At 42.5% G+C, this 25,883-nt stretch overlaps 1 protein-coding gene across 1 annotated transcript in view; it reads left to right on the forward strand.

Annotated features, from left to right (window-relative positions):
• Nucleotides 1-25,883, forward strand: part of FAM189A2 (family with sequence similarity 189 member A2) — a 67,969-nt gene that overhangs the window by 32,431 nt on the left and 9,655 nt on the right. The window contains exons 3-8 of the mRNA XM_029056186.1: nt 11,183-11,293; nt 14,749-14,877; nt 15,698-15,805; nt 15,945-16,078; nt 22,668-22,797; nt 25,319-25,397. Of these exons, the coding sequence (XP_028912019.1) occupies nt 11,183-11,293; nt 14,749-14,877; nt 15,698-15,805; nt 15,945-16,078; nt 22,668-22,797; nt 25,319-25,397 (691 nt within the window). The remainder of the gene's footprint in view (nt 1-11,182; nt 11,294-14,748; nt 14,878-15,697; nt 15,806-15,944; nt 16,079-22,667; nt 22,798-25,318; nt 25,398-25,883) is intronic.

The raw sequence follows: 25,883 nt of genomic DNA on the forward strand, positions 1-25,883 counted from the left end.
CTGTGCACCCACAAAGGCTGCCCCTTGTAGTGTCATGTTTGATGTTTGCTGAACCTGGGACCTTTGCCTCCTTGTCTCTTGAGACTTATGAAACTTTTGCTTAAGATTAGCTACTGGTACCTTGATCCAAATAATGTTTAACCTACATATTTTAGCATATTTGACATACATGTGGCTATTTTACTAGTGCAATTCTGGGCTGTAGAATTTTAACTTTTTTGTTGTTGATTGAATTTTAGTCCTATTATTATGTGCTTGGGAGTCAGAGGTCATGGGTTTGAATCCCGGATCCACCACCTGTCAGCTGTGTGACTGTGGGCAAGTCACTTAACTTCTCTGTGCCTGAGTTACCTCATCTGTAAAATGGGGATTAAGACTGTGAGCCTCACGTGGGACAATTGATTACCCTGTATCTACCCCAGCGCTTAGAACAGTGCTCTGCACGTAGTAAGCACTTAACAAATACCAACATTATTATTATTATTATGTGTGCCTGTCTTCTTGCACTTAGTTTGTGAGCCCCTTGGGGAGCAGGGATCGCGTCTATAAAGTACAGTTTAAGTGTGTAGTAATTATTCATAATAAAAGTCAATATTATTAATCATAATCATGATGATAGAAGGCATTTCTGGGATTTGTAATCCTAATAAAGCTGCCCCAACCTCCTTCTTAACCCTCCATAATTCAGGCAGGTCTAATGTTGGAGTCGGAAGCAAGATATATTTAGCTTGTTTCTTCTGATATCAGTAAGCGGGGAGAGAAGAAGGGGAAGCAGGACACTCTGGGGCAGGGGGCGGGGGAAGGAAAGGAGAGGAAAAGATCAGCTTAGGGGTCAAAAACCATGTTGGCTATATGACCATTTTGATTTTTGCAGTTCAAACTCTTGGGCAGTCAGCACTGTAGTGTTGGGACTTTGTCACTCTGCTTTCTGAGTTTTTCATATTATCTCCCTACTCAAACCTAGAAAAGAGGGCCAGAAAGAGGTGAGCAGGGGAGAGAGATTTATTTAGAATATTACTGAAAATAGGCCACAGTTGCTGGTGGATGGTTCTTTTCTGAATAACTGGTTTGCCGTTCAAGATGCTTCATACAGTAGATGGATCAAAAAACACTTCTGCCTACTCCTTGAAGCTACATTTTTCTTGAGCCAGAATCTACCTTTGGTTGCTAACATTCTTGGAGCAATTTGGCATAGACAGAAGCAGGGTGTCAACTTTGACCTAGCCAAAAGCCCCATGTTTGGTTTGCAGGCAAAGTGTACTTTTTCAAGGATGAGAATATATCTACCAAAACCATGGCTAACAGTTCTATCCAAAATGCAGCAGGAAAACACACATTATGAGAGAAGAGATTTTATTTAGCAACACAAAATATCCATAGAAAGCATAGCACATCCCAGCATTTTGAGTATATTATATTTACACCTATGATCTGACTACATTCCTGTTGCAATTCCTGTTGGAAGTTTGGAATTCTTGAAATTTTTTCTACCTTTAACTTTTTTCAATTTCATTTAATTGTATATTTCTGATTACATTTCCTTGATCAATTTCACCTGAAAATCAAAGACAAAATGGTTCAACCGGAGACTTTAAAAGCATTTTGGGAAATTTAAAAGATGGTATGGGGTAAGGGGGCGATGATGATCTTCAGGAAGAGTACTCGACTTTATTCAATTAAGGTTTCTCCCTCAGCCAAAGGGTTCTAATAAACTCCCCGGCATCAGGAAAATATACGGGAAGTCCTCGACTTACAACTGTCTGAATTACAACGAATGGCACGTCCGAAGTCTCTGAGTTTACACCCTGTTTCAGGTTTGACGTTGGATCTTGACTTTACATCACCAGGCTAGTAAGGTGAGTATCTTGTAACCCCGCCCTCCCTCTTCTCACAGCTTTTCTGTTCTCCCCCTCCACGCTCGTGCTCTTCCCCCTCCTTTTATCCTCACTTCCTGCACAGTGATGCTGATTTTCACCCCATCTAGTACCCTGCCTTTGAAGTTACTACATCAGGGGGACCAGACCTGGGCAGGAGAGAAGAGGGGGTCAGTGGCCAGAGCGTTGGCAGAGCAGCTGCTTAGGCCACTGTGCCCCTCCCTTCTTCCCCATTACTCTTTTGATCCCTTCTCCCGCCACTGCTGGCGGTGGTAGGATCGGTGGAGGAAGAGGGGGCAGCAACAGCTGCTGTAACCACCACGTTGCCCCCTCCTCCCCTGTCACCACTCCCGTCCCCTCCCCCTGCCCCATCATGACCCTCTCTGGCCCATCCCCCGATGGGGGTGACAAAGGCAGCGGAACAGCCCTCTCCTCTCCCTCCCACCACCCCCAGCCTCCTCTTTCTTCCCCACTGTGGGCTATGGAGGGGCCTAGTGACAGTGGCAAGAGCTGCCAGATACAGATGACACTCTAGAACAGCCATCAGCCAAGACGCCTCAGAAGACTCCAACAAGAACCCTTCAGAATGGCTCTTCGATCATCTCAACTCTCACCCAATCCTAATCAGACCCACTAATGAGCCCATTCTTGTAAAGACAATTAAAGAAAATAAAGGGCTTATCATTTACCTATGCATTTTAGATCATTTGTAGAGTGCAGCATTGTCCTATCTTCTCTCTGTATTTATTGTTTACTTTCTACATGATTTCACGTCACTAGTACAACATAAAATACATTCATGTAGCTATAATACTCAAGTTATAGTTGATCGAGTATACAACTATGGATGATTTGGGTAAAAACAGGGTGTCCAGCCTTGGTTTGGGAGCCAATCCCCCATTTATAACACTTTTCATATGATGCAATTGGTTCCAACTTACATTTCAACTTAAGGGGCAGTCTTCCATGCCTTTTAGTCTCCCAAGTGCTTAGTATAGTGTTCTGCATACAGGTATTCAATAAATACCATTGATTGATTGATTGATTTTTCAGGAATCAATTGTATCATAAGTCTAATGACTATCTGCATGATTTGGTGATTGTGTATGTTTTCTAGTTGCATGTGCTGCTCTTTTGGTTTGTTCAGAATCAGTGAGAATATCTGTGCTAAGATTCATGATTATACATGTCCAGAGGGTAGGATCCATGTCTGTTGAACTAGTTTCGTACAGTGTTTCCCGTGGTGCCAAGGACAGATGATTTGAGAGCATTCAAAATATTACTAGGTAGGGGCACCACAACCAAAACCAAAATGAGCCCTTAAATGAATAATTTTGTAAAAGATAATAATCACAGTTGTGGTGTTTGTTAAGCTCTTACTATATACCAAGCACGGTTCTAAATTCTGGAGTTGATACAAGACAATCAGGTCAGAAACAGTCCCTGGGGTTCACAGTCTAAGTAGGAGGGAGAAAAGAGTCCAAAATATTCCTTTCAATGAGTATATATCTATTCTTTAAAGTTTCCATTGTTTTTGAAAATTATTAACTGGTTATTTCCAACTGGTTGTAAGTTCTTCTCTAAATATTTCTGGCTATCATAATTTTCATCCTCAACAGCACTTACTGAGCACCTACTGTGTGCAGAATGCTATACTCGCTGTGTGGGAGTAAACAACAGAGGTCTTAGTCTGTGAGGCCCATGCGGGACAAGGACTATGTCCAACCCAATTCACTTGTACCTACCCCAGTACTTAGATGTGTTTGACACAAAGTAAGCTCTTAACAAATACCATGCACACACACACAAAAAATCCCCACAAGAAAGTCAAAGAAAAAGACCAGGCTCTCAAGGACTTTACAGTTTACTAGCCAACTACTAGCTAGCTATTGTTGAGCACTTAGATACTCACTCCATCTCCTAGCCCCAGAGCACTTATGTACATATCTTTTGCTTCCTCTATTGGCAGTTGATTTTAATGGCTGCCTCCCCCACTAGACTGAAAGCTCCTTGAGGGTAACTATTGTGTCTTCCAACTCTCTTGTATTGTACTTTCCCAAGGGCTTAGTTCAGGACTCTGCCCACAGTAAGTGCTCAATAGATTATGATTGATTGGGGACAAGAAGCATGAAAACCAACAGGACACTTTTAAAAATTGAATGTTTTTTCACCCTTTCAAATGCAAAATTATTTAATTGCTTTTAGAGAAAACACTGACAACTGCAAAGTGATTCCTTTCAATCTCTAAGTACGATAATTAGAAGATGAAGGAAGGGTTGTGATAGTGGTCCACTTAAATGATAGGGAGACGAACCTTGAAATAAAATGACTTTCTTGAGATGAACCTTGAAATAAAATGACTTTCTGGGGAATTTCTGTAAAATTATTTCCATGGGGGAATTCATCATAGATCTGTAGTTTTCCCAAGTACTGATTTTTGTCACTGCTCTTCTTCAGAATGAATATAACTGAAAATGTATCTGATCTCATTTAAAAGTAAAGATAACTAGTTTGCGTTTTTATGTGGTGGGTCTGCTTTGAGTTGAGATCTGGGGGTAGAACTATCAACCAAGTCAGTGGAAAAACAGCACAATCAAAGGTATGTATTGAGCACTTACTGTGTGCAGAGCACTGTACCAAGTGCTTGGGAGAGCACAGTACAATAGAGTTGGTAGACACAAACTCGTGGTCAATCAGTCATATTTATTGAGTGCTTACTGTGTACAGAGCACTGTACTAAGCACTTGGAAGAGTACAGTATAACAATATAATAGACACATTCCATGCCCATAGTGAGCTTACAGTCTACAGGGGGAGATAGACATTAATGTAAATAAATTATGGACATGTACATAAGTGCTGTGGGCCTAGGAGAGGGGATGAATGAAAGGAGCAAGTCAGGTTGACACAGACGGGAGTGGGAGTAAGGGAAAAGAAGGTTTAGTCAGGGAAAGACTCTTGGAAGAGAGATGCCTTCAGTAAGGCTTTGAAGGAGAAGGAGAATAATGGTCTGTAGGAAATGAAGAGGGGAGGGCATTGCCAGCCAGAAGCAGGATGTGGGCGAAAGGTTGGCGGTGAGATAGACGAGATGGAGGTACAGTGAGTAGGTTGGTATTAGGGGAGAAAAATGTGCGGGCTGGGTTGTAGTAGGAGAGTAGCGAGGTGAGGTAGGAGAGGACAAGGTGATTGAGTGCTTTAAAGCCAATGGTAAGGAGTTTCAGTTTGATGCGGAGGTGGATGGGCAACCACTGGAAGTTCTTGAGGAGTGGGGAAAAGTGGACTGAACGTTCCTGTAGAAAAATGATCCGGGCAGCAAAATGAAATATGGACTGGAGTGGGGAGAGACATGAGGCAGGGAGGTCAGCAAGGAGGCTATTGCAGTAATCAAGGCAGGATAGGATAAGTACTTGGATTAATGTGGTAGCAGTTTGGATGGAGAGGAGAGGATGGAATTTAGCGATGTTGTGGAGTTTGAACCTATTAGATTTAGTGGTAGATTGAATATGTGGGTTGAATAAGGGAGAGGAGACACGGATAATGCCAAGGTTATGGGCTTGTGAGCCAGGAAGTATGGTGGTGCTGTCTAAAGTGAAGGGAAAGTCAGGGAGGAAGGACAGGGTTTGGGTGGGAAGATAAGGAGTTCTCTTTTGGATATGTTAAGGTTGAGGTGACAGCAGGACATCCAAGTAGAGATGTCTTGAAGGCAGGAGGAAACACAAGACTGCAGAGAGGGAGAGCGATCAGGGCTGGAGATGTAGATTTGGGAATCATCCACATAGAGGTGGTAGTTGAAGCCAAGTGAGTGAGTTCTCCAAGGGAGAGTGTGTAGATGGAGACTAGAAGGGGACCCAGAACTGAACCTTGAGGAACATCCACAGTTAGGGGGTGGGAGGTAGAGGAGGAGTCTGTGAAAGAGCCTGAGAAGGAGCGTCCAGAGAAAGAGGAGGAGAACCAGGAGAGGACAGTGTCAGCAAACCCAAGGTTGGATAATATTTTCAGGAGAAGGGTGTGGAGGTGGAGGTTAAGAAAGATTAGGATGGAGTAGAGGTCTTTGGATTTAGCAAGAAGGATATCATCTGTGACCTTTGAGAGGGCAGTTTCTGTGGAGTGAAGGGGACAGAAATCAGATTGGAGGGGTTCAAGGAGAGAATTGAAGGAGAGGAACTTGAGATGGTGGGTGTAGACAACTCGAGGAATTTGGAGAGGAATGATAGGAGGGAGATGGGGGCAATAACTAGAGGGAGCTATGGGATCAAGGGAGGTTTTTTTTTGTTTAAGGACAGGGGAGACATGGGCATGTGTGAAAGCAGTAGGGGAGAAACCATTGGAGAGTGACCAGCTGAAGATGGCAGTTCGAGAGGGAAGAAGGGATGGGGGTGGTCATGTATGTGGCAAAGTTCTCACGCCCCAGCTGGGACAGGAGACCCCTGCAACGAACAGGGTGAACAGCGCCTGCTCCTGGCATCACCCTCCCTGATTCCCTCAAATCCCCCGCCATTCCAGAGTTCAGTTCAGACTCAGCTTAGATCAACCACATGGAAAATGGGCATCATGTAAAAACATGAAAAATAGCCAAAGCTTGCTAATTTTGACCATCAGGTCTCAACAAGTATATTGGCTTACTCATCAGTGACCAGTGAAAAATTGAGGTTGAGGAGTGGGTAATCATATGTTGTAATTAGCAAATGCAGCACCAGGAGGCAGAGATGTATTGAGATTAAAATATCAAACTAAAAACAAACAAACCAGAAGCTGCATTCCAGGCAGAGGCACAGAGAGCAGCTGAAGAATGTTTTTTTTTTTATTTAGTGAACTAAGCTTTGTTTGTTACTCTCATTACTATCCAGATGTATTGAGCATTTAGTGTGTGCAAGGCACTGTCCCAGATGTTGGGTAAGACCAAGGAGTGACAACAGGACAAACAAGCATATTCATAGATTCATGTGCTTGTACAAGTGTGTGTGTGTGTGTGTGTATGTATGTGTGTGTGTGTGTGTGTATACACATATACATTGCCAGAATAAGCAGACACCATAACACTCATATAAAACTGTTCTTCAAGCTTGAAAATGGCGGGGACACTTTCTGCATGTTCGTGGATCATCCTTTCCATGCCATTCACATGTAAGAATAGTCCTTGGCTTTCATGATGTGTTTCTTATTCACATTGCCGGGCTCTGTTTTCAAGTGCCCTGATCTTCCTAAAGCCTCTGCGTAGGCAAGCCACTTTGCCTGATGGCCATCTCTCACATGAGCAAGGAAATGGGCATGTGCGTGTTTAGCGAGTGGCCCAACACAAGATGACGGGGAGAGAAGATAAGTCAGAGCAAATGCTGGTGGTAGTATGGAGACACTGGATTAATCAGTCAGGGAGGCGTCATATTCATTTCTGTCTCCCCCTCTAAACTGTAAGCTTGTTGTGGCCAGCGAACGTGTCTACCAACTCTCTTGTACTCTCCCAAATGCTTAGTACAGTGCTCTGCATACGGCAAGCGCTGAATAAATACCATTGATGATTTTGATGATGATGGAAGCAGGTCTGACATCAGAAAGAACTAGGTTGGGTGGAGGGCTGACCCATCACAAAATCTAAGTGTTGTGAATTAATGAGCAAGTGAAATAATCAGGCATTCTTCTACCCAGAATATTCTTGTATTTTGCTGATTTTTTTCCCAAGTATAATTAGTTTTATTTAAGTTACTGTCATGGTATTTTTTAAGTGCTTCCTATGTGCCTAAATACTGGGGTGGTTACAGATGATCAGATCAGGCACAGTTCCTGTCCCGCACGGCACTCGTTGTCTAAGAAGTGCGGAAAGGATGAGTTATAAAAACCAGACAGGATCTGGGCTGAACCGAGAGCTCCATGTTCATATCAGCGGCAGAAAGGATAATATTGTGGAAAGAGTGAGGCCTTATAGTTGGCAAAAGCACTCAATGAAACTAGAAAGAAGAGTGTAGCAGTATAGCATATCCTCTTTGAGAGTTGGCTATTAAATATTTAATAATGCTGGATGATGTGCTATGAGAGAAAGTGGAAGGAGGCAAGTGGACAGGAGGAATTGAACTGGGGATTCTGTTTCTGGAAATTCTACGAACTCATTGTGCATCCTTCTACCACGCTATTTAAAAGAGCTTTTTCATGCTGGAAGATTGAAGGTCAGGAGAAGAATGGAGCAAGTCAAGGTTGTTTCTGACATTTTGATTTGTAACAGATAGAAAAATGTTTTCCTTTGGCTTCAGACCTGGGTGTGCAAGCACAACAAAACCCTCACTGAAATAGTTAAACCAGCAGCAAAAGTAACAGCCAGCAGGGTAAAACAATGCATTTCAGATTACCACTCCCCCCGAATAGTCCAATTTAATCAATCAATCAATTAAAAGATGTGTACCACTCCCCTTGGATAGTCCAATTTAATCAATCAATTTAAAGATGAGTGTAGTATCTTGCTCTAAAATTTCAACCTACCAGGGCTTTGGCTGGCCATGGCCAGTTGGGAAGACCCACGGAGAAAGCCCTGCAGCTGCTAGTTCCCTGAAGAGCAAGTTGAAGAAACGTTAACAGGGGTATGCACCATTTATATAGAGAGTCTGGGCTCGGTCCCAGTTATACCTTGAGAATAGGTATCTGGGCTTCCTTGCAATAGTAATAACTCTGGTATTTGTTAAGCACTTACTATGTGCCAAGCACTGCTCTAAGCACTGGGGTAGATGCAAGGTAATCATGTCGGACACAGTCCCTGTCCCACATGGGGCTCACGGTCTTAATCCTCATTTTGCAGATGAGGTAACTGAGGCCCAGGGAATTGAAGCGACTTGCCTACGGTCACACAGCAAAGTGGCGGAACAGGATTAGAACCCAGATCCTTCCGACTCCCAGGCCCTTCTTTTGGCCTTGGTGATCCTATCTATAAACTCATTTCCTCAGAAGGCCTTTAGCCCAACAGCTTTTATGGATGCTGTTTGGCTTTATTATGATGCCTAAGTAATGACATAATCATGTTGGGCTCAACTCCTGAGGTGCTGCTGTTTGCCGTAAAGTTCCCAAGATACCTTTGTTGATGGCATTATATAAAAGGAATTCATTTGATTATAATACTAGTAGGCATTCCTAAGTAAACAAAGCATGTTGGCTCCCTAATTAATGAATGATGGGATTTATTAAGTGCTTACTACTTGCCAAGCACCATGCTAAGCTCTGGGGTAGAATCAGATTGGATTCAGTCCCTGTCCCACATGGGGCTCCCATTCTAAGAGGAAGGGAGAATGGGCATTGCATCCCATTGTACAGATGAAGAAACTTAGTCACAGAGAAGTGACTCGCTCAAAGTCACATGGCAGACAAGTGGCAGAGGTGCAGAGATGGGATTAGAACCCAGGTTTCCTGATTTCCAGTTCCACTGGGCCAAGCTACCTTCATTTGGGGATTAACGTTTGACTATAGGCTTATTTATAAATGTTCAAAGCTTAGAAAAATTTTATTGGAAGTATTTTTACTCTCATCTCTTGGGTACCTTAACTCTTTTATCAAGGGTGAGTAATAAAGTGTTTTGCGGTTTTATCTTCGTGTTAGTTAAATGCTGTTATTCCAGTATAGTAAATACTAAGGGGGTACCATGGTTCTGTTCTCAGAATGCCTAGCCTACCTCTGATTGTTGTGTTTCAAAACCTCAAAATTGTCTGTTTTGTGAACAGAGATGTTTGGAAAGTAATGCATTGGGGAAGTATAATCATTAAAAATCAAGGCCTTGTGCCTCCAGCTATTGGACGGTATGTTAGACATTTGTAGTACTGACCTTGCAAAACAACCTCTCCGTTTGCTAACATTGCACAAATACTTCTTCAAAATGTCTGCACTTTCTGCCAGTGTATTCTGAAATCATTTGTTGCTTAGCATTAGAAACTTTGGAAGTTCATTTGTGAATGTAGGAGCATCTTTCAAACCAGTTAATGTTAAATGGAAGAAAATCAATGGAAAAACTTTTAAATGCACTTACTTTGAAGGTAGCTCTAAGATGATTCAGTGGTTAAAAATGGGTTTTCAATTTTCCAAAGTCAAACAGAGAAGTGTACCTACTATAGACAGTGATGCAAATGTAAGTTTTGGAGGCCTTGATTTGTAGTTCATTGCTCCCAGATGTCAGTTTGTCATTCAGCCTTCAGAGGTTTTTCACGCTCTGCCCTTACTTGCTAGTGATGTAGCTCATTGCAGTATCAGTGTTCCTCCCTGAATTGGTATAGAGTATTGTGCTGTGAGTTATATTTTCATCATTTATCAAAATTCTAACATAACACCTGCCTGATTTTGTTTAGGCCTAGCCTAAGTTCTTTCTTTTCTAGTGACCTGGGAAAATTCAAATGACTAATAGAGTGGTTTTCAAGCTGGGGTCAAGTTTCTTAATTTGTAATCTACCAGTGGGCACTGAAGAGTTGTGATCCATGACAGTGCTGTTGTTCCTCTGCTGTTGGTTGTTCTTTCTACCTGGCCTCTATCACCTAAAGCCAAGCACCAAGGAAGGAGTCATGGCTTGGGAGACAGTAGCAAAGTCTTGAAAGATGCAGGACCTTTGAAGAAAGAAATGGGAGTTTGAGGCAAGAAGACCTGTCCATTAAGAAAAATATGAGAGATTTAAGAGTACTGGGAGAGAAGGAAAGGAAGAACAGGAACAGTAGTAATCTCATAAAAAATTATCCAAATGGTACTCACTAAGTAGGGTTTGAGCCAACAGTGTACAATGGACCATCTGTTTCTGACTAAATAGCAGCAGTTACACAGCACTCCCTGGATTTGTCCTTTTTTTTTTTAACCCTAATTTCCACTTGCATGCTTTTTTGATCGGGGTCTTAGTGTCTGAAAGCTCATTCCCACTTTACTTCATAAATTTAGATTCACTCAATTTTGATTCTGCCTTTTCTCAGAATGCACTCCCAGCGTAAAGGGAAGGGCAGTGGGAGAACTGCAAATTGATTTATTAATTCCATTTGTTCTTATACTGCTTCTTGGGGCTCCTACAACTTTTTCCCCTAAACAATTTCAATCTTGCCCAGCAAACTATATTTTAGATGTTAGAAATACTATGTGATGCTCAGGTGTCCCATGGTTTGCACTGAGTATGATTCTAAGAGTGGAAAACATGTACAGTGCATGCAGTTTTATACAGTAAAAGGGAGATTAGGTTCCAGAACAAAAGTGAGGGGTTTATTAACACCACAGGTGTGAAAAGCATAACATTACCTTCTTTAAATGATTGCCAACTCTCCTTTTGTGTGTGTGTGTGTGTGTGTTTTTGTTTTCTTTTTTTTTTTCAGGTGAACCTCTTTGTGTTGCTGTCTGTGGTCTGTGTCCTCTTGAACCTGGCTGGATTTATCCTAGGATGTCAAGGTGCTCAGTTTGTGTCCAGTGTTCCCAGATGTGATCTGGTGAGAAAAATGTCACTGTGAAGTGGGCCTTTTTTTGTCTGGGAAGCTACCTTTTCAAATCTTTAATATAGGCTAACATTCCACCCTAGCCCCAAGGTGAGGCAGTAATACCAGAAGCAGGTAAAAGAAAATTAGCCTACTGAATCCCATTGCCATATAAAGGGGTCAGGCAAACATATCTTTCTGATCATCAATAGCTACATGCACCATAGTTCCTGAGTAGGTGGATCAGACCTGGGCAAGCAGTCTGTCCTGGTCAATCCAAAGCTATGGCCGATATTGTCAAACTACACTCCCTTAAATGTAAGTGAGCAAATTCCAAAACAAATCCTTCACTATGATGTAAGAAGTATGAAAAATTCAATTGGGGGTCGAGATAATTTGCATGAATTTATGGGTGAGAGGTCTTTTGTACTTGAAGAAGATACCACTGATGGTGAAATAGGATTAATGACAGTAGTGATACTTAATGAATGTCTACAATGTGCAATGCACTTTACTAGATCCTTGGGAAAGTATAGCAGAAGCTTGCTCAAGACATGTTCCCTGCCCACCAGGGGCTTACAGTTTAATGGGGAAGACAGACATAAAAATATTTTCCACCAGTAGAAGCAGAATAAATAATTATATGAACAATTGGTTAGATAGATATAGATATACCCACAAATGTTGAGTCTGGAAATAAATAAAATACCAAAGTGCTAGACATAGCTGTTGTGTTGACACAATTTGTAAGGGAGTGTTGAGAATTAATCAGGAGAGGTTTGCTGCAGGATATGGGATTTTAGGAAGGCTATAAAGGTGGAGAGAGCCCACATCTGGAAAATTTGGTGGGGAAGGAGTTCCAGGGTGGAGGAACAGACTAGGTCATTAGTGGGAAAATTAGGGATGTTGACCCAAATGTTAGAGATGTTTGATGCATCATTCTTTTAACCATTAGGATGATATCAAGGAGGACACTGCCTAGCATCCTTCTGCCGTGGTCAGAGAAAGAACTTTGGACTTGTTGACCAATGGCCTTGCTCCAATAATGGCATGTCTTGTGTTCTTACATTCACTTCCTAAGTGCCTGGGTTGAGGATGCCAAGACCTGGCTCTTTAGAGGAAGGGAAAGTTTTGTGGAGTGAAGACTTTGAGTGGGCTGAGGCAAATGTACACTTGGAGGCCAGGAACCTTGAAGCCTCCATATGTGAAGAGCCTTTAGTGTGAAAGAAAATGATATTGAGCTGTGAGTTTGAATGAGGCGTTTATTGTGAAGGATGTGCTTAAATCATTGATTTAAGTAATCGAGAGGATTTAAGATGTGTGCACTCCAGACCCAATTCTGATGGGTTAATAATTAGCCACCTTTCAAGTTACTAGGGATGGGAGAGGAATAGACCAAAACATGACGGAGGGGCACATCACACATATTTGGTGCTTTTCAGTTGTGGGGGGGAAAAAAAAATGGTAGTGCCTCTTCAACTTAGTCATTGTGGTGACCTCAATTTATAGGAATAACAAAGATCAGAAAAGAAAATCAGAAATAGAATTCTATATACTGAGCTGAGAAAACAAAAAAATGTGGAATATAGAAATATAATTAAGAAAATCCTTGCAAAAAACAATTGGCTTGGCATTAGAGGAACTTGAGGATGTGTAATAGGCATAACAGTTGTATGTGCTCAAAGACTTAGGCTCTGAAAACAGTCTGTTGGCCAATATGGCAGGCATTTGCAGATGTGATATCATTTATATTAACTATTTCCATTAATGTCTGTCTCCCCCTCTAGACTGTAAGATCCTTGTGGGGAGGGATTGTGCCTTCCAACTCAGTGGTCTTGAACTCTCCCAAACCCTTAGTCCAGTGCTCTGCACACAGTAAGAGCCCGATAAATACCATTATAAAAAAAAAGAATAAAATGTGAAAGGGAAGAGGAGGAAAACAGATTTAAGTTATTGGAGAATAAGCAACTGGTTCCCTCAAGCTATCAGAATCCGATGAGCATTGAAGTAGTGACCATCTGTTTCAATGTCCGTGCTTTCCACAATTGCAACTAAAAAGCACATGTTTTGCCTTTAAGCAACTGTCGATCCAATAGGGGCACTTGGCAAAGACAGAAACAAAAAAAGAAGTTTTTTTCCAAGGGAATTGGTGAGGGCTTACAGACCCACATACAATTAAAGGAAGCCTTCCATCTTGATAGGGGGGGTCTCAAATCTGAGCTAATATTGAAAAGATTAAAAGACACAGAAATAAAATAAAATGAACCTATGTCGATAAAATCTAAGACCACCCCTGAATCGATTGTCTCCTGTTCACTGGGGCCAACAATAACTTCCTTAGAGAATTCATAATGGGAAGGCAACTCTATAAATACATTTAATTTTTGTCACACTTTTGATCTGCTAAATAGGATGCCCTTCAATGTGCAGAAAATCATATGGTATGAAAAGAGTTGATAGTTGAGGAGAAAGGGATTGGCAGAACCAGTCCTTGTCAGTGTCCTGTAACATTAGGGGTTCCTATAATGAACAGTGCTTGGCACATAGTAAGCTCTTAGCAAATGCCATTATTATTATTACTATTATTATTATTATAATGTCCTCTAAGATCCCCTAGAATAAAAGAGCTAGACAACCAAGTAGTGTATCCTCTTTGGGCTTCAGTCAGTAGCAATAAATAGGAGAAAACCTCGACTTTTTACACATGAAATAGGTGAAACTTTTATTAACAAGAATTAATGAAGTCCCAGAAGACACATGTCAAATACTAGTGCTTGTTATGTGGAAAGCTAATCACATATTCTTGATCTCCAGTAGTGACTTTTTCCCCCTCACTCTAATGAGGTTTCCATTACAAGTCATATTTGTTAGATCTTGTTTTCACCTCTACAGTAACATGAAATCTGCTTCGGGCATGAGATTGCAAGACCTAGCGGGCAGACCCACTGGGTGCTTTGCAGCAAACTGTGGGTGCTCAATAAGTAATGAATGGGAGGAATTAATATTTAGAGTTACTGAAGAAATGTAGCACCATATTTTCAGTCCAAAGCAGAGAGTAGTCAAAGCGAGTGGCCCCAGTGGACGCACACTAAATGAAAACCTTACTGAAATTTTTAAGAACTCGTGAATGAGGAAGCTTTCCTGAAGCTGGATAGCTCTCATTCTCTTCACAGCTCCAAATGACGAAAGGTAGGGAATGAGGCAAGAAGGTGATGGAGTTGCTTGCTAAAAAGACAGGTGAGCCTCAAAACATGAACGTCATCATATCAAACATCAAACAAACAAGGCAAGAGATGTCCACTGATAGAAGATAACAGAATTGAAAATGTTTGTTTAAAAGCCTTAAAAGAGAGCTTGAATGGCAAGGAGCACTGACCCGAAACTTTGGCAAGCCACATTCTGCGTTTTTGATTCTGGATTGATGTTGGATTTATTTTGCAGACTGCCATAGTAATTTTCTTTTTTTAAAGGTGGACCTCGGTGAAGGCAAGATCTGCTTCTGTTGCGAAGAATTCCAACCTGCCAAATGCACAGACAAAGAAAATGTGTTGAAGCTATTCCCAGTCCAGCCATGTAGTGCTGTTCACCTTCTACTTAAGGTACCTTAGTGGGAGTATTTATTAAGCACTCCCTGTCAGCTGGGAGAGAATACACAGGTGAGAATTAGATCCAATCCTTGACCCTTGAGGAGCTCACAATCTAAGAAAGTGGTGAGAGGGGACTGGAGACAGACACAGGAGAGATGAAACAGTAGTAAACTCATATAAAAGACTAGGACAATTACAAGAAAATGGAGTAGGGTGACACGGCTAGGGGAGCAGAGGGGAGCAGTCAAAGTCCTGAATGGGATTTTCTCCTCAGCCAGAAACGTAGTCCTCCAGGACCGATGTCTCCTCAACAGAGTGGCTCCTCTGACCCTTAAATACACAGCCCCTTTAAAGCCTTATTGAGGGCACATCTCCTCCAAGAGGCCTTCCCTGACTAAGCTCCCCTTTCCTCTTCTCCCACTCCCTTCTGCGTCACCCTGACTTGCTCCCTTTGTTCATCCCCTATCCCAGCCCCACAGCTCTTAGGTACATATCTGTAATTATATTAATGTCTATCTCTGCCCGCCCAGACTGTAAGCTCGTTGTGGGCAGGGAATGTCTCTGTTTATTATTGTATTACTCTCCCAAGCACTTAGTACAGTGTTCTGCACACAGTAGGCGCTCAATAAATACGATTGAATGAATGAACAGCTACCAAATTCACAGCCCTTTCAAATGTGAGCCCCTTTTAAGGCAAAAAGATAGCTTTCAAAGGGTGATGATGATTGTAGTTTGTGTCACCAAATTTAGCTTTCTTCCTGACATTGCCTTAGCTCATCAAGCATTTTTGAAGCATGATGTCTTGTCGGTTCTCTTTTCTTCCTCTTTCCAGAAAGTTCTTTTCGCTCTGTGTGCCCTGAATGCCCTCACTACCACGGTTTGCTTGGTGGCAGCTGCCCTGCGCTACCTTCAGATATTTGCAACCCGAAGACCCTGCATAGTAAGTGAGCAAGGGACACCAATTGCCTTGCAGCAGAGGTAGCCCCCAGACTTTTCTACGTACTATAATTGATCAGCTTTTTCAGTGTGCCCATATATATGTCAAAAGCTATTGGCTAACTGAGGTGATGTTCAAATAGGATGAATCCCCGTTTTCTGCCGAGGAAGTGGAAGAACAGGGTCACATCCCGGATCCTGAAGACTTTGTGCCACCTGTGCCACCCCCTTCGTATTTTGCTACCTTTTACTCCTGCACGCCCAGGATGAGTCGCAGGTACGGTGCCCAGACCCTCCCTCACCACCTTCTGTGCTCGGGAAAGGTGGAGAAACCCCTCCAGACTAAATAAGGCATGGCTCTAAGTGCTGAGTCGAGTCACGATGGAAGGGTTTTGTTTTCCTTTCCCTGACAAAACTGGATGACATGGAAGGGGAATGAAGCTGTCGCATTCCCGTTTTGACCCGAAGATATCACTTTGCAATTTTCAACTGTGTTCCTCGGGAACCCTGACACCAAGAGAGATAAATGTGGAATTTGACATGACTGAGAGCTTCCCTTGCACTATAACCATCATAATTAAGTCAGACTAAAGCTTCATTCCATCCCTCTCACGGACCACAAAGGCATTTCTCCCCAGGTTAATGGAAAAAGCCTGGACTCCCTCACCCTTGCCCTGTGACTAAGCAGAGGGCATGGCTCTCAGATTATTTTTGCATCCTTTGTAGCTCAAATCCCAGAATTTTGCTCAATTCATAGGATCCTTGGCCCTCATGTCCATTTCAAGTCATACATTGGCTTGCTTATTGGGGAGCTGTTGACAGGCCTTTTCCAGAGAGCTTCTTTGAAGCCAGTGTTTGCTTATCTGCTTCCGTGCTCTGTTTCATTAAATTATACCTGTATTTTTTATAGCCAAATAGGAAACAACCACTTGTGTGGTTTTAGAGATTAATAATTTCAAGTGTCGGGCTAGGACCCACCCTCATCCCTGAAGTCTTGTTTGCAGGCCATCAAGGATGGAGGGACTAGCTGTTTGTGTCACTGCAATACAGTTGGAAAGTGGTCTGTTCTGGTATTAAAAATATGGCATTTATCATTTCCCCAAATTATTTCAATGACATGATCTGAAAGACCAAATCTTTGTAGTCATCTGTCGTATTCAGTGTGTCTCTTTGGGACATTTTTGAAAAGCATAACAAAATGCAAATGCTGTTTTTTACAAAAGAAATAGGAAAAAAAATCAAGCAAAATTCTGTGACGTTTCTCCTGATGGGTCATTTGGTACCTTGGATTCAGGGGTTCAGTAGAGATGCTCAGTGTTGTTATTTCCATTATTTATATTTGAGATCCCCGGGGGTGGTTTATCATTCTAGTCAGCTGTCAAGACCCACGCATATCTTCTAGGTTGGCTGATACCTCATGAGCAGGGAGGCTTGTTTTGGGTAGGATTTATTTCCTTCTTGAACTATACCCATGGGATACTGAATACTGTGCTAGGTATTTCTCAAATCCTCAGAGCTCCCTGTTCTAATTTACAGCCACACCAGAGGTGGAAAGAAAGCCCTGGTCGGGCCATTTTGGCTCACTTCGATATTCTACTCGACGAGAAGCACTAAATATATGGGTGGCCAAATAGAAAAAGGAAAAGCTACTGCAAGAGAAATCGTCAAACTTAAAAGTGCCCTAACCTTTTTGTGTTACAAAAAGGAAGTGTAATGAATTTATCGAGGCCAAGATGGCCCAGTGGGGTTTCAGAGCCACCTCTGCGTGAGCTGACCTGGCTCCTCTTTGCAGCTTTGGAGGATTGGTAGAGGCACACAGCCATAGCCCCAAGTTTCCATGCCTCAAATTCTTCTTTTTCCTCAACTCCCTCTCCCCTTCCCTTAATTACTGGTTAGTTTTTCAGAGCCAGTCCAGCCCTGAATATGTCTTAAGAGGTAAGGATTTTCTCGGAAGCAGATTCCTAATCTACTACCTTGCTCTTAAAGTAGAAGAGGATATCCCAATCTGATGTCTCTTACTGTGCATATAATCCTTGTTGTCAGGAAGTTTTTTTCTAGGTAAATAGCCCTTTCTACTTCAGCTTTAGCTAACTTCATCTCCTTCTCTACTGTGAGGGAACAGCTAGGGATTGTAACACTTAGACTAGCCATCTTCCAAATACGGTACTGCAAATCAGTTCATTGCTCAGCATTCACTTCTATGGGCTAAATAAATCCATTACCTTTCATCTTTTCTCTTAGGACCATTTCCCACCCCTTTAATGATTTTTAGGACTCTCCCCTCTCCCTTGGACTTTTTTTCCTCCATGTCCCTCCCACAAAGTAGGTTGTTATTCCGGTGCAAGGCTGTTTTCACCAGAGAAAAATGGAACTTTTTTTGTGGTTTGCTGCTGAGACGTTCTTTCTCCAAAGAGAGTGATTTTGGTGTGTCACACTGAGAGAACTGTTGTCATGTTTGGTATGGTGCAGGGAACAGAGCAGTTGACAGCAACAGGCGGATTTAATTTCCTCCAGAGGCAGAAAAGGGAAAGTGACTCATGCTAGATTGGGATCCATATTCTCTCCAACAGCATGTGTCATTTAATCATGTCCTGACCTTTCTTTCTCCCCTTCCTACCCACCACTCTATTTCCTGTAGAGAGTACCTGCCAATGTCCTGTGAATTTCTTTTCTTTCCTGCAATCTGGACTGGCCTCACTCTGATCGGCTGAGTGGGAAGAAGTTAACCAGGATTTATCCCCAAAGTGACAGAAATACCAACTGAGGACATTTCTGGAGATTTTTGAAAGCAAGGCTCCCTTGTTAGAAAGGAACTGACAGGTTCAGGTTCAGGTGCCAGGGAGTCGATTGGGTTCAGTGCCATATGTGGCTGGACCCTACAGATTTCAAGATGAGATTCACTCTCTTTCACAACCTGTAAATTGTTCCCTTCAGTACACATGCTCTCTTGGAGAGATTTTTTCATTTGACCCATGTAGGTGCCAAATTTACAACAACTCAGTTTGACAGAGGCTGGAAGTTTATCTTCTTCCTCTAATCTTCTTGTCTTGCAAGTTGGCAAACACAGCAATTGAGTAATTTTGAGCCATATCTTAATGCTGTTGTGTTAATATCTTTACAGTAGAATGTCAAAAAAAAGCAGTTTTCCAGTTTTCTCGGTCTAGGAGGAGGCTAATAGCAATAATAATGCCGTTGCATTCACGGGCTGAGTTTGCATGCTTGTGGTGTCTGCCTTTTGACAGCCTTCTCAGGGAATTTATGAACTTCAAAAATATGGCTGATTAATTTGGATTTAGAAAAAAAATTCTTAGCTCATGGGTCCCCTTTTCATAAACAATTTCCTGAAGTTATTAGTAGCTCAGTAAAATCCAAATTGACCACATTGGCCTAAGTGCCCCCTTTGGGGGCTGCTATAACCAGGGATTGGGGACATTTTAAATGATGAAGGGCGATGCAAGAGAGGTGTTCTCTCTTCCCCACACCTATCAATCAATCAGTAGTATTTATGGAGCACTTACTGTTTACAGAGCATTGGATTAAGCGCCTGAAAGAGTACAATGCAACAGAGTTGGTAGACAGGATCCCTGCCATCAAGGAGCAGGGGTCTGGAATCTAAATAAATCAGAAATGTTGAACAGGAAGGATGAACCATTATTTTGGGTCAGCTGCTCAAGATGCTTTATCAGAATGGCTAGTCAGATTCCAGCAGAACACTTGAAATATGGAAGTGTGCTTTGTATTCCTTCAGCCTTTAGTAGTCTGCACTAGTCGTTTAGGTGCTGAAAGGAAACAGGACATATTCTCTCTAGACAGTAAGCTTCTTGTGGGTGGGGAATGTGCCTACCAACTCTGTCGTATTGTACTCTCCCAAGTGCTTAGTATGGTGGTGTACACACAGTAAGCGCTCAATAAATAGCATTGATTGATTGATATTCTCTGACTTTTTTAAATGGTATCTGTTAAACGCTTACCAGGTGCCAAGTGCTGTACTAAGAACTGGGATAGATACAAGCTAATCATGTTGGAGAAGCAGCATGGCTTAGTGGGAAGAACACAAGCTTGGGAGTGAGAGGATGTGGGTTCTAATCCCGACTCTGCCACTTGTGTGCTGGGTGACCTTGGGCAAGCCACTTAACTTCTCTGAGCCTCAGTTACCTCCTCTGTAAAATGGGGATTAAGACTGTGAGCCCCATGTGGGACAACCTAATTACCTTGTATCTACCCCAGGGCTTAGAACAGTGCTTGGCACATAGTAAGCGCTTAACAAATACCGTAATTATTGTTATTATTATTATTATTGTGTTGGACGAGGTCCAGGTCCCACGTGGGGCTCACAGTCTTAATCCCCATTTTACAGATGAGGTAATTGAGGCCCAGAGAAGTGAAGTGACTTACCCAAGGTAACACAGCAGATAAGTGGCGGATCAGAATTAGAACCCAGCTCTTTCTGATTCCCAGTCCCATGCTCCATCCACCAGGCCATGCTGTTTTTCTGTTCAGAGCAGAGCCCAACTCTCTGAGGGCACTGAGCTCTGAACCTTCTGATAGGGAATTAGTGGGTGTGATTCCTCTAGTCCTCTTCATGCTGGATTCCAGAGGGAAGATGACAGTAACATGGTGCACAGGAGGCTGAAATTCTCAAACCCCAGGAAGTCTTCCTCCACACTTCTCTTTGTCCACCTTTAACTTAATGGTGTGACATATTAGAGCTGAAAAAGCATCAGAAGGTGAATTTTGGGGTGGAGTAAAATACTTATAATGAGGATGGTACCTTCCCCGTCTGTCTCCAAATGGTCGACTTAAGTTGGGGGTCACAACCTCTGAACTGTAAAAATAAAAAGTAAAGAGGCATAGAAGATGACAAGGACAAGCCTTTGGGAAAAAATGACAACTTCCAAATGGATCCTTCCCTTCTGCTCTGGAATGCTAGAAATGCTTCCATCATGAATTGCTCAAGATAGCAAAACAAACTGCAAAAAGTCATCAGGCTCTATCAGTAACACTTTGTCAGTATGCACGAGGGAGAAGGCAAACCCTACAAATCTGGAGCAACACGCAATCTCAAAAACATGTTAAACTGGCCCCTGGGTGATCCTTTCCATTACCTGGCATATTGGCAATTCTAGTTACATTAGAGCCTGTGCAGACCTCAACTTTTTCTCATTCTAGTACAAACATTAAGTTTCAGTTCCCCCTACCCTCAAACCCCATCTTTCAGCTTAAGTACAGATGAGTTTCAGGGGCCCTCTTTGTAGCCCCCCTCTCTCTCTCTGGCCCTTCCTCTTCCAGATTTTGATCTATGTGGAGGTTTCCAACTACCTCTAGGGACTTCTCTGATTCTTCACTATGACATCTTTGCCCCTGGTTCTCTTATCCAACCCTTCCTCATTTATCTGACGCTGTCTTCTCCCAAAACATTCCTGACACCAAAGCAGAACATAGGTAAATACTCAGCATTTCCTCATAATGACAGTTGTATTTAAGTGCTTACTATGTGCCAAGCACTGCAAGTAGATGCTGGGGTAAATACAATTGCATCAGACACAATCCCTGACCCATATGAGGCTCCCAGTCTAATGGAGAGGGAGAATGGGTACTAATCCCTGTTTTACAGATGAGGAAACTGAGGCACAGAGAAGTCAAGTGATTTGCCCATCACAAAGCAGGCAAGTGGCAGAACCAGGATTAGGGCCCGGGTCTCCTGATTCCCAGGCCTGTGGTCTTTCCACTAGGCCACGCTGCTTCTTGATTCTTCTCATTGGCTCAGTGTTCTTATATGGCATCACATCAAAAGTACATCTTAAGTAATTCTCTTGTGCAATCCTTTTGATGTATATTTCCACAAATTAGATGCAGACGTGGACAAATGGCAGCAGTCATTTGTAGAGAGTTTAAACTCCATTCCCTACCGATGGACAATTTTTGCTGTGAAATTTTATACCCTTCTAGGAAAGAAGCATTTGTTTTGTATTTTTCAAATCATTGTATTTTCTGTTTTTAAAACAGGATATGAAGTGGTTATTTAGTTATTTCATTAACACATCACATTTGTCAAGCACAGAGCTCCTGGAAAATGTGGATACAAGCAAATAAGGTTGGACACGGTCTCTGTCCCATGTGGGGCTCACAGTCTCAATCAGTTGTTAGACATGATCCCTGCCCTCAAGGAGCTTACAGTGGCTTAGTGGAAAGCGCACGGACTTGGGAGTCAGAGGACATGAGTTCTAATCCTGGCTCCGCCACTTGTCTGCTGTGTGACCTTGGGCAAGCCACTTAATTTCTCTGTGCCTCAGTTACCTCATCTGTAAAATGGGGATTAAGACTGTAAGACTTGTATCTTTCGGCGCTTAGAACAGTGCTTGGCACATAGCAAGCGCTCAACAAATACCGTCATTATTATTAGACGGGGAGAGAGGCATTAAAATAAATTACAGCTAGGGGAAGCAGCAGTAGCAGCCTGTTTACCTAAAATATGTTATGGGGAGATGGGTTAAAAATTTTGGTTGCATCAGAAAAAATGACAGGCTGATCTCTCTTGCTTTCAACCTGCTTAGCAATGTTCACTAGTCTTCTCTGTCTGAAAAGTGCCTCAGGCAAGGAACATTCGTTCAGTAATGAAAAGTATTTTGTATTTCCCTAGCATCAATCGCCTGAGGGCTCTCAAAATCCCTTTTGTGCATCATCTTGTGTTGTCCCTTTTTTACGGATTGGAAGACTGTTAGGCAGTAAGAGGTTAAGTGATTTTCTCAAAGTCACACTGTCAGCTAATCTAGGAGCCTGAATTCCTGTCCAGGTCTCCACTCTGTAGACCTCAGCATCACTCCAAATGACCCATGCTGTCCTAATGCAAGTGTGTTTTTTCCTAGGATGGTTGGTTCTGATGTCATTCCACTACCCCATATCTACGGAGCTCGAATTAAGGGAGTTGAAGTATTCTGCCCCTTGGATCCACCACCTCCTTATGAAGCCGTGGTGAGCCAGATTAACCAGGAGCAGGTACTGTAGCAAAATTTATCTAATAAGGAAAGCTATAATTATAGTAGTAAAAAGATTGCAGCACACTCAGAACAATGCATTCTGGTGACTGGAAGGGAAATGTCATCTCATTTATTCAGGGACAGGGAGTAAACAAGAAGGGGAAGATGAAACGTGTTTGTGGGGGGCATGGTGAGGAAAGGGGAGAATGCAGTGTGACCTAGTGGAAAGAGCCCGGGCCTGGGAGTCAGAGCACCTGGGTTCTACTCCCAGTTCTGCCACTTGCCTGCTGTGTGACCTTGGGAAAGTCACTTAAATTCTCTGGGCCTCAGTTTCCTCAACTGTAAAATGGGGATTCAATACTTGTCCTCCCTCCTACTTAGACTGTGAGCCCCATGTGGGACAGGGACTGTGTCAGACATGATTCACTTGTTTCTACCCCAGGGCTTAGAACAGTACTCGTTACATAGTAAGCACTTAATAGATACTATTATTGTTATTATTGCTATTAATAATAACAAACTTTGTGGAAATGAAAGTATTTTCTCTGAATTTTACTGACATTGTGGAAAGAAGGGCTTTTAAAAGCTGCTTTCATCTGGGTTCACAAGATAGGAACTTTAAAAAATATTTTGACAGACTATGGCATTACATCAGTATGTACAGTCCTACATATGGACTGTAAATCCAATAGCTTTTCACCTATCTGGGACTGTTTGGTTTTTTTTTAAATTAAATATTAAAAAATATTTGGACAGACTATGGCATTATGTCAACATGCCATCTAGATCTGTCCTACATATAGACTGTAAATCCAGTTGCTTCTCACCTATCCAGGACTGTTTTTGGGTTTTTTGTTTTTTAAATTAAAAAAAAACACAGCCCACCTCTGTCATTTTCGTGTCAGTTAAATGTAGGACTACAGCTAGTGAGATGGGCTATCTGAAACCCAATACACCATGAGAGGAAGGATTTGCTCTTTAGCCAACTGGTATTGGGCGGGGATATTTCAGAGAGGAATTTTCCAGTGGAAATTGTTATTTGAATTCACACCTGGAAAGGGAAAACTTAATTTTAGTGTCACAGTATCATGAGTAAAGTAAGATCACTGATGTGAAAGTACTTTGGAAAAATAAAAAATACTCTACAAATTCAAGGAATCTTTATAGTATGGTAGAAGGTAATATTTCAGCAGCTTTGTAGCACTGGCCTGCCTTCCAGCCAACCTGCTTAGGCTCTGGGGACTGCCTGAAATGCAGTCTGACAGTCAGGCCCCTGAGGTGGGTCGAACTCCCGCTCCCCCTGCTCCCCCTGCAAACGACCCCGACATCAGCACATCTGCAGCTCAGGTTGTCTCAGCGCCAGCTTCAGACATCCAACCAACCTGAGATGGGGCCAAATCAGTCAGCCATCCCCAGTATTTGCCATGGCGCCATTATGTCACTCTCCCCGTACACATCACATCGTGCGCAGTGTGCCAAAGTCATTACGTTCTGTTGCACGGCCACACAGAATGACATAATGACATCAGATGCAACATTTTGTGGAAGAATGTTTCTCCGCTGTGACCCCTGTGGCTGATCTCTGACTCCGTCTTAAGCCCCGCTGATAGATCACTTTCGTCCCTTTGTGGTGCCGCCGTCTTTGAGAGGAGTTAACGGGGTCAGATGGTTAGATGATGAAGCACATCAGGGAGGTTGAAACATGAAATTCCTGATTCTGCCTTGTCCTTATGTTCACATATATGAGTCTTCTAATCCTTGGGGGGTTGTCCATTATTGTGTCATTCCTTAGGGTCCTTTCAAGAAAGCAGAAAACAAAAATGAACAGTTTCATTATTATTACAATTAGTATTATATTTGGTAACTGCTTACTGTGTGTCAGCCACTGTTCTAAGTGGTGGGATAAATAGAAAATTTATACATGTGCTTCTCTCACCAGAAAAGGTCAGGAACTTCATTACCTGTATCATATAGAGACAGAATGATTCTAATTTTTCCTGGCCTTTCCCTCTTTGCTGTATCAATCAACGGTATTTATTGAGCACTTCCTGTATGCCGAGCACTGTACTAAGCTCTTGGGAGAGTACAGTACGGTAAGAGTTGGTAGACATAATAATTGCAGTATTTGTTAAGGCGCTTACAGTGTGCCAAGCGTTGGTGTGAAGACAAGCAAATCAGGTTGGACACAGTCTCTGTCCCACATAAGGCTCATGATCCTTGCCCTCAAGGAGCTTGTTGGCAGCATTTGACTCTTTTCCCATCCTCCCCGTGGAGATAGATGGCGAGTCAGTCAGTCAATCGTATTTATTAAGCACTTACTATGTGCAGAACACTACACCAAGCACTTGGGAGAGTACACCATTACAATAAACAGACACATTCCGTGCCCACACCGAGTTTACAGTTTAGAGGGACACTAGATTAGGCTAGTCTCGCCTTCCCCACCTCTCTTCACTTTTCCTCCACGGTAGATCACATGTGATTGCTGAATCGTTGTATGGTGTTTTGTTGTTTTTTCTTTATAACGTTTTGTGTGGTAGGGGACTGCATTCCAAATTCCAGAGGTGGCAGAAGCTGTCGCTGGCCCATTGGAACCTCTCAGTAGACAAGTACCTCAAGGTAACGAAGATGGGATTATATTAACTAATCATTTCAAGTATAGGTTGTCTGCAAAACCACTGAATGCATCATTTGAGTATATCTGCATGAGAGCTTGTTCAAGTTAGCTCGGTGTAATCACTCATATAGGGGTGAAATTAGTTGAGTTCATCCATTTCTGCATTTGCAAATTTTGTACTACTGAATCAGGGGCTCTCTAAACTGCATATGTGTTTGGTAGCCTAAGAAAGAACTTCCTCTGTATAATTCAGCATCCCTTAGCTCTCCCTAGCCAAAGTCCATTTTTGGTTTCATGAGGGGTTGGTGCGTTATGCCGTACAAAATGGTATTCGGGTGAAATCTTCCACGATGATATGGCGAACGCATACTTTTTAATGGCAAACGATTGAACTTCTCATAGTTTGAATCACTAGGTCGCCTAATCTTAGGAGCAGGGGTTTGGGCCAGGGACGGGGCGGAGCTTTTGGGGAAGCGTGTGTGGGCGAA

The sequence above is a fragment of the Ornithorhynchus anatinus genome, chromosome X5, assembly GCF_004115215.2.
Source record: "Ornithorhynchus anatinus isolate Pmale09 chromosome X5, mOrnAna1.pri.v4, whole genome shotgun sequence".
NCBI lineage: Eukaryota > Metazoa > Chordata > Mammalia > Monotremata > Ornithorhynchidae > Ornithorhynchus > Ornithorhynchus anatinus.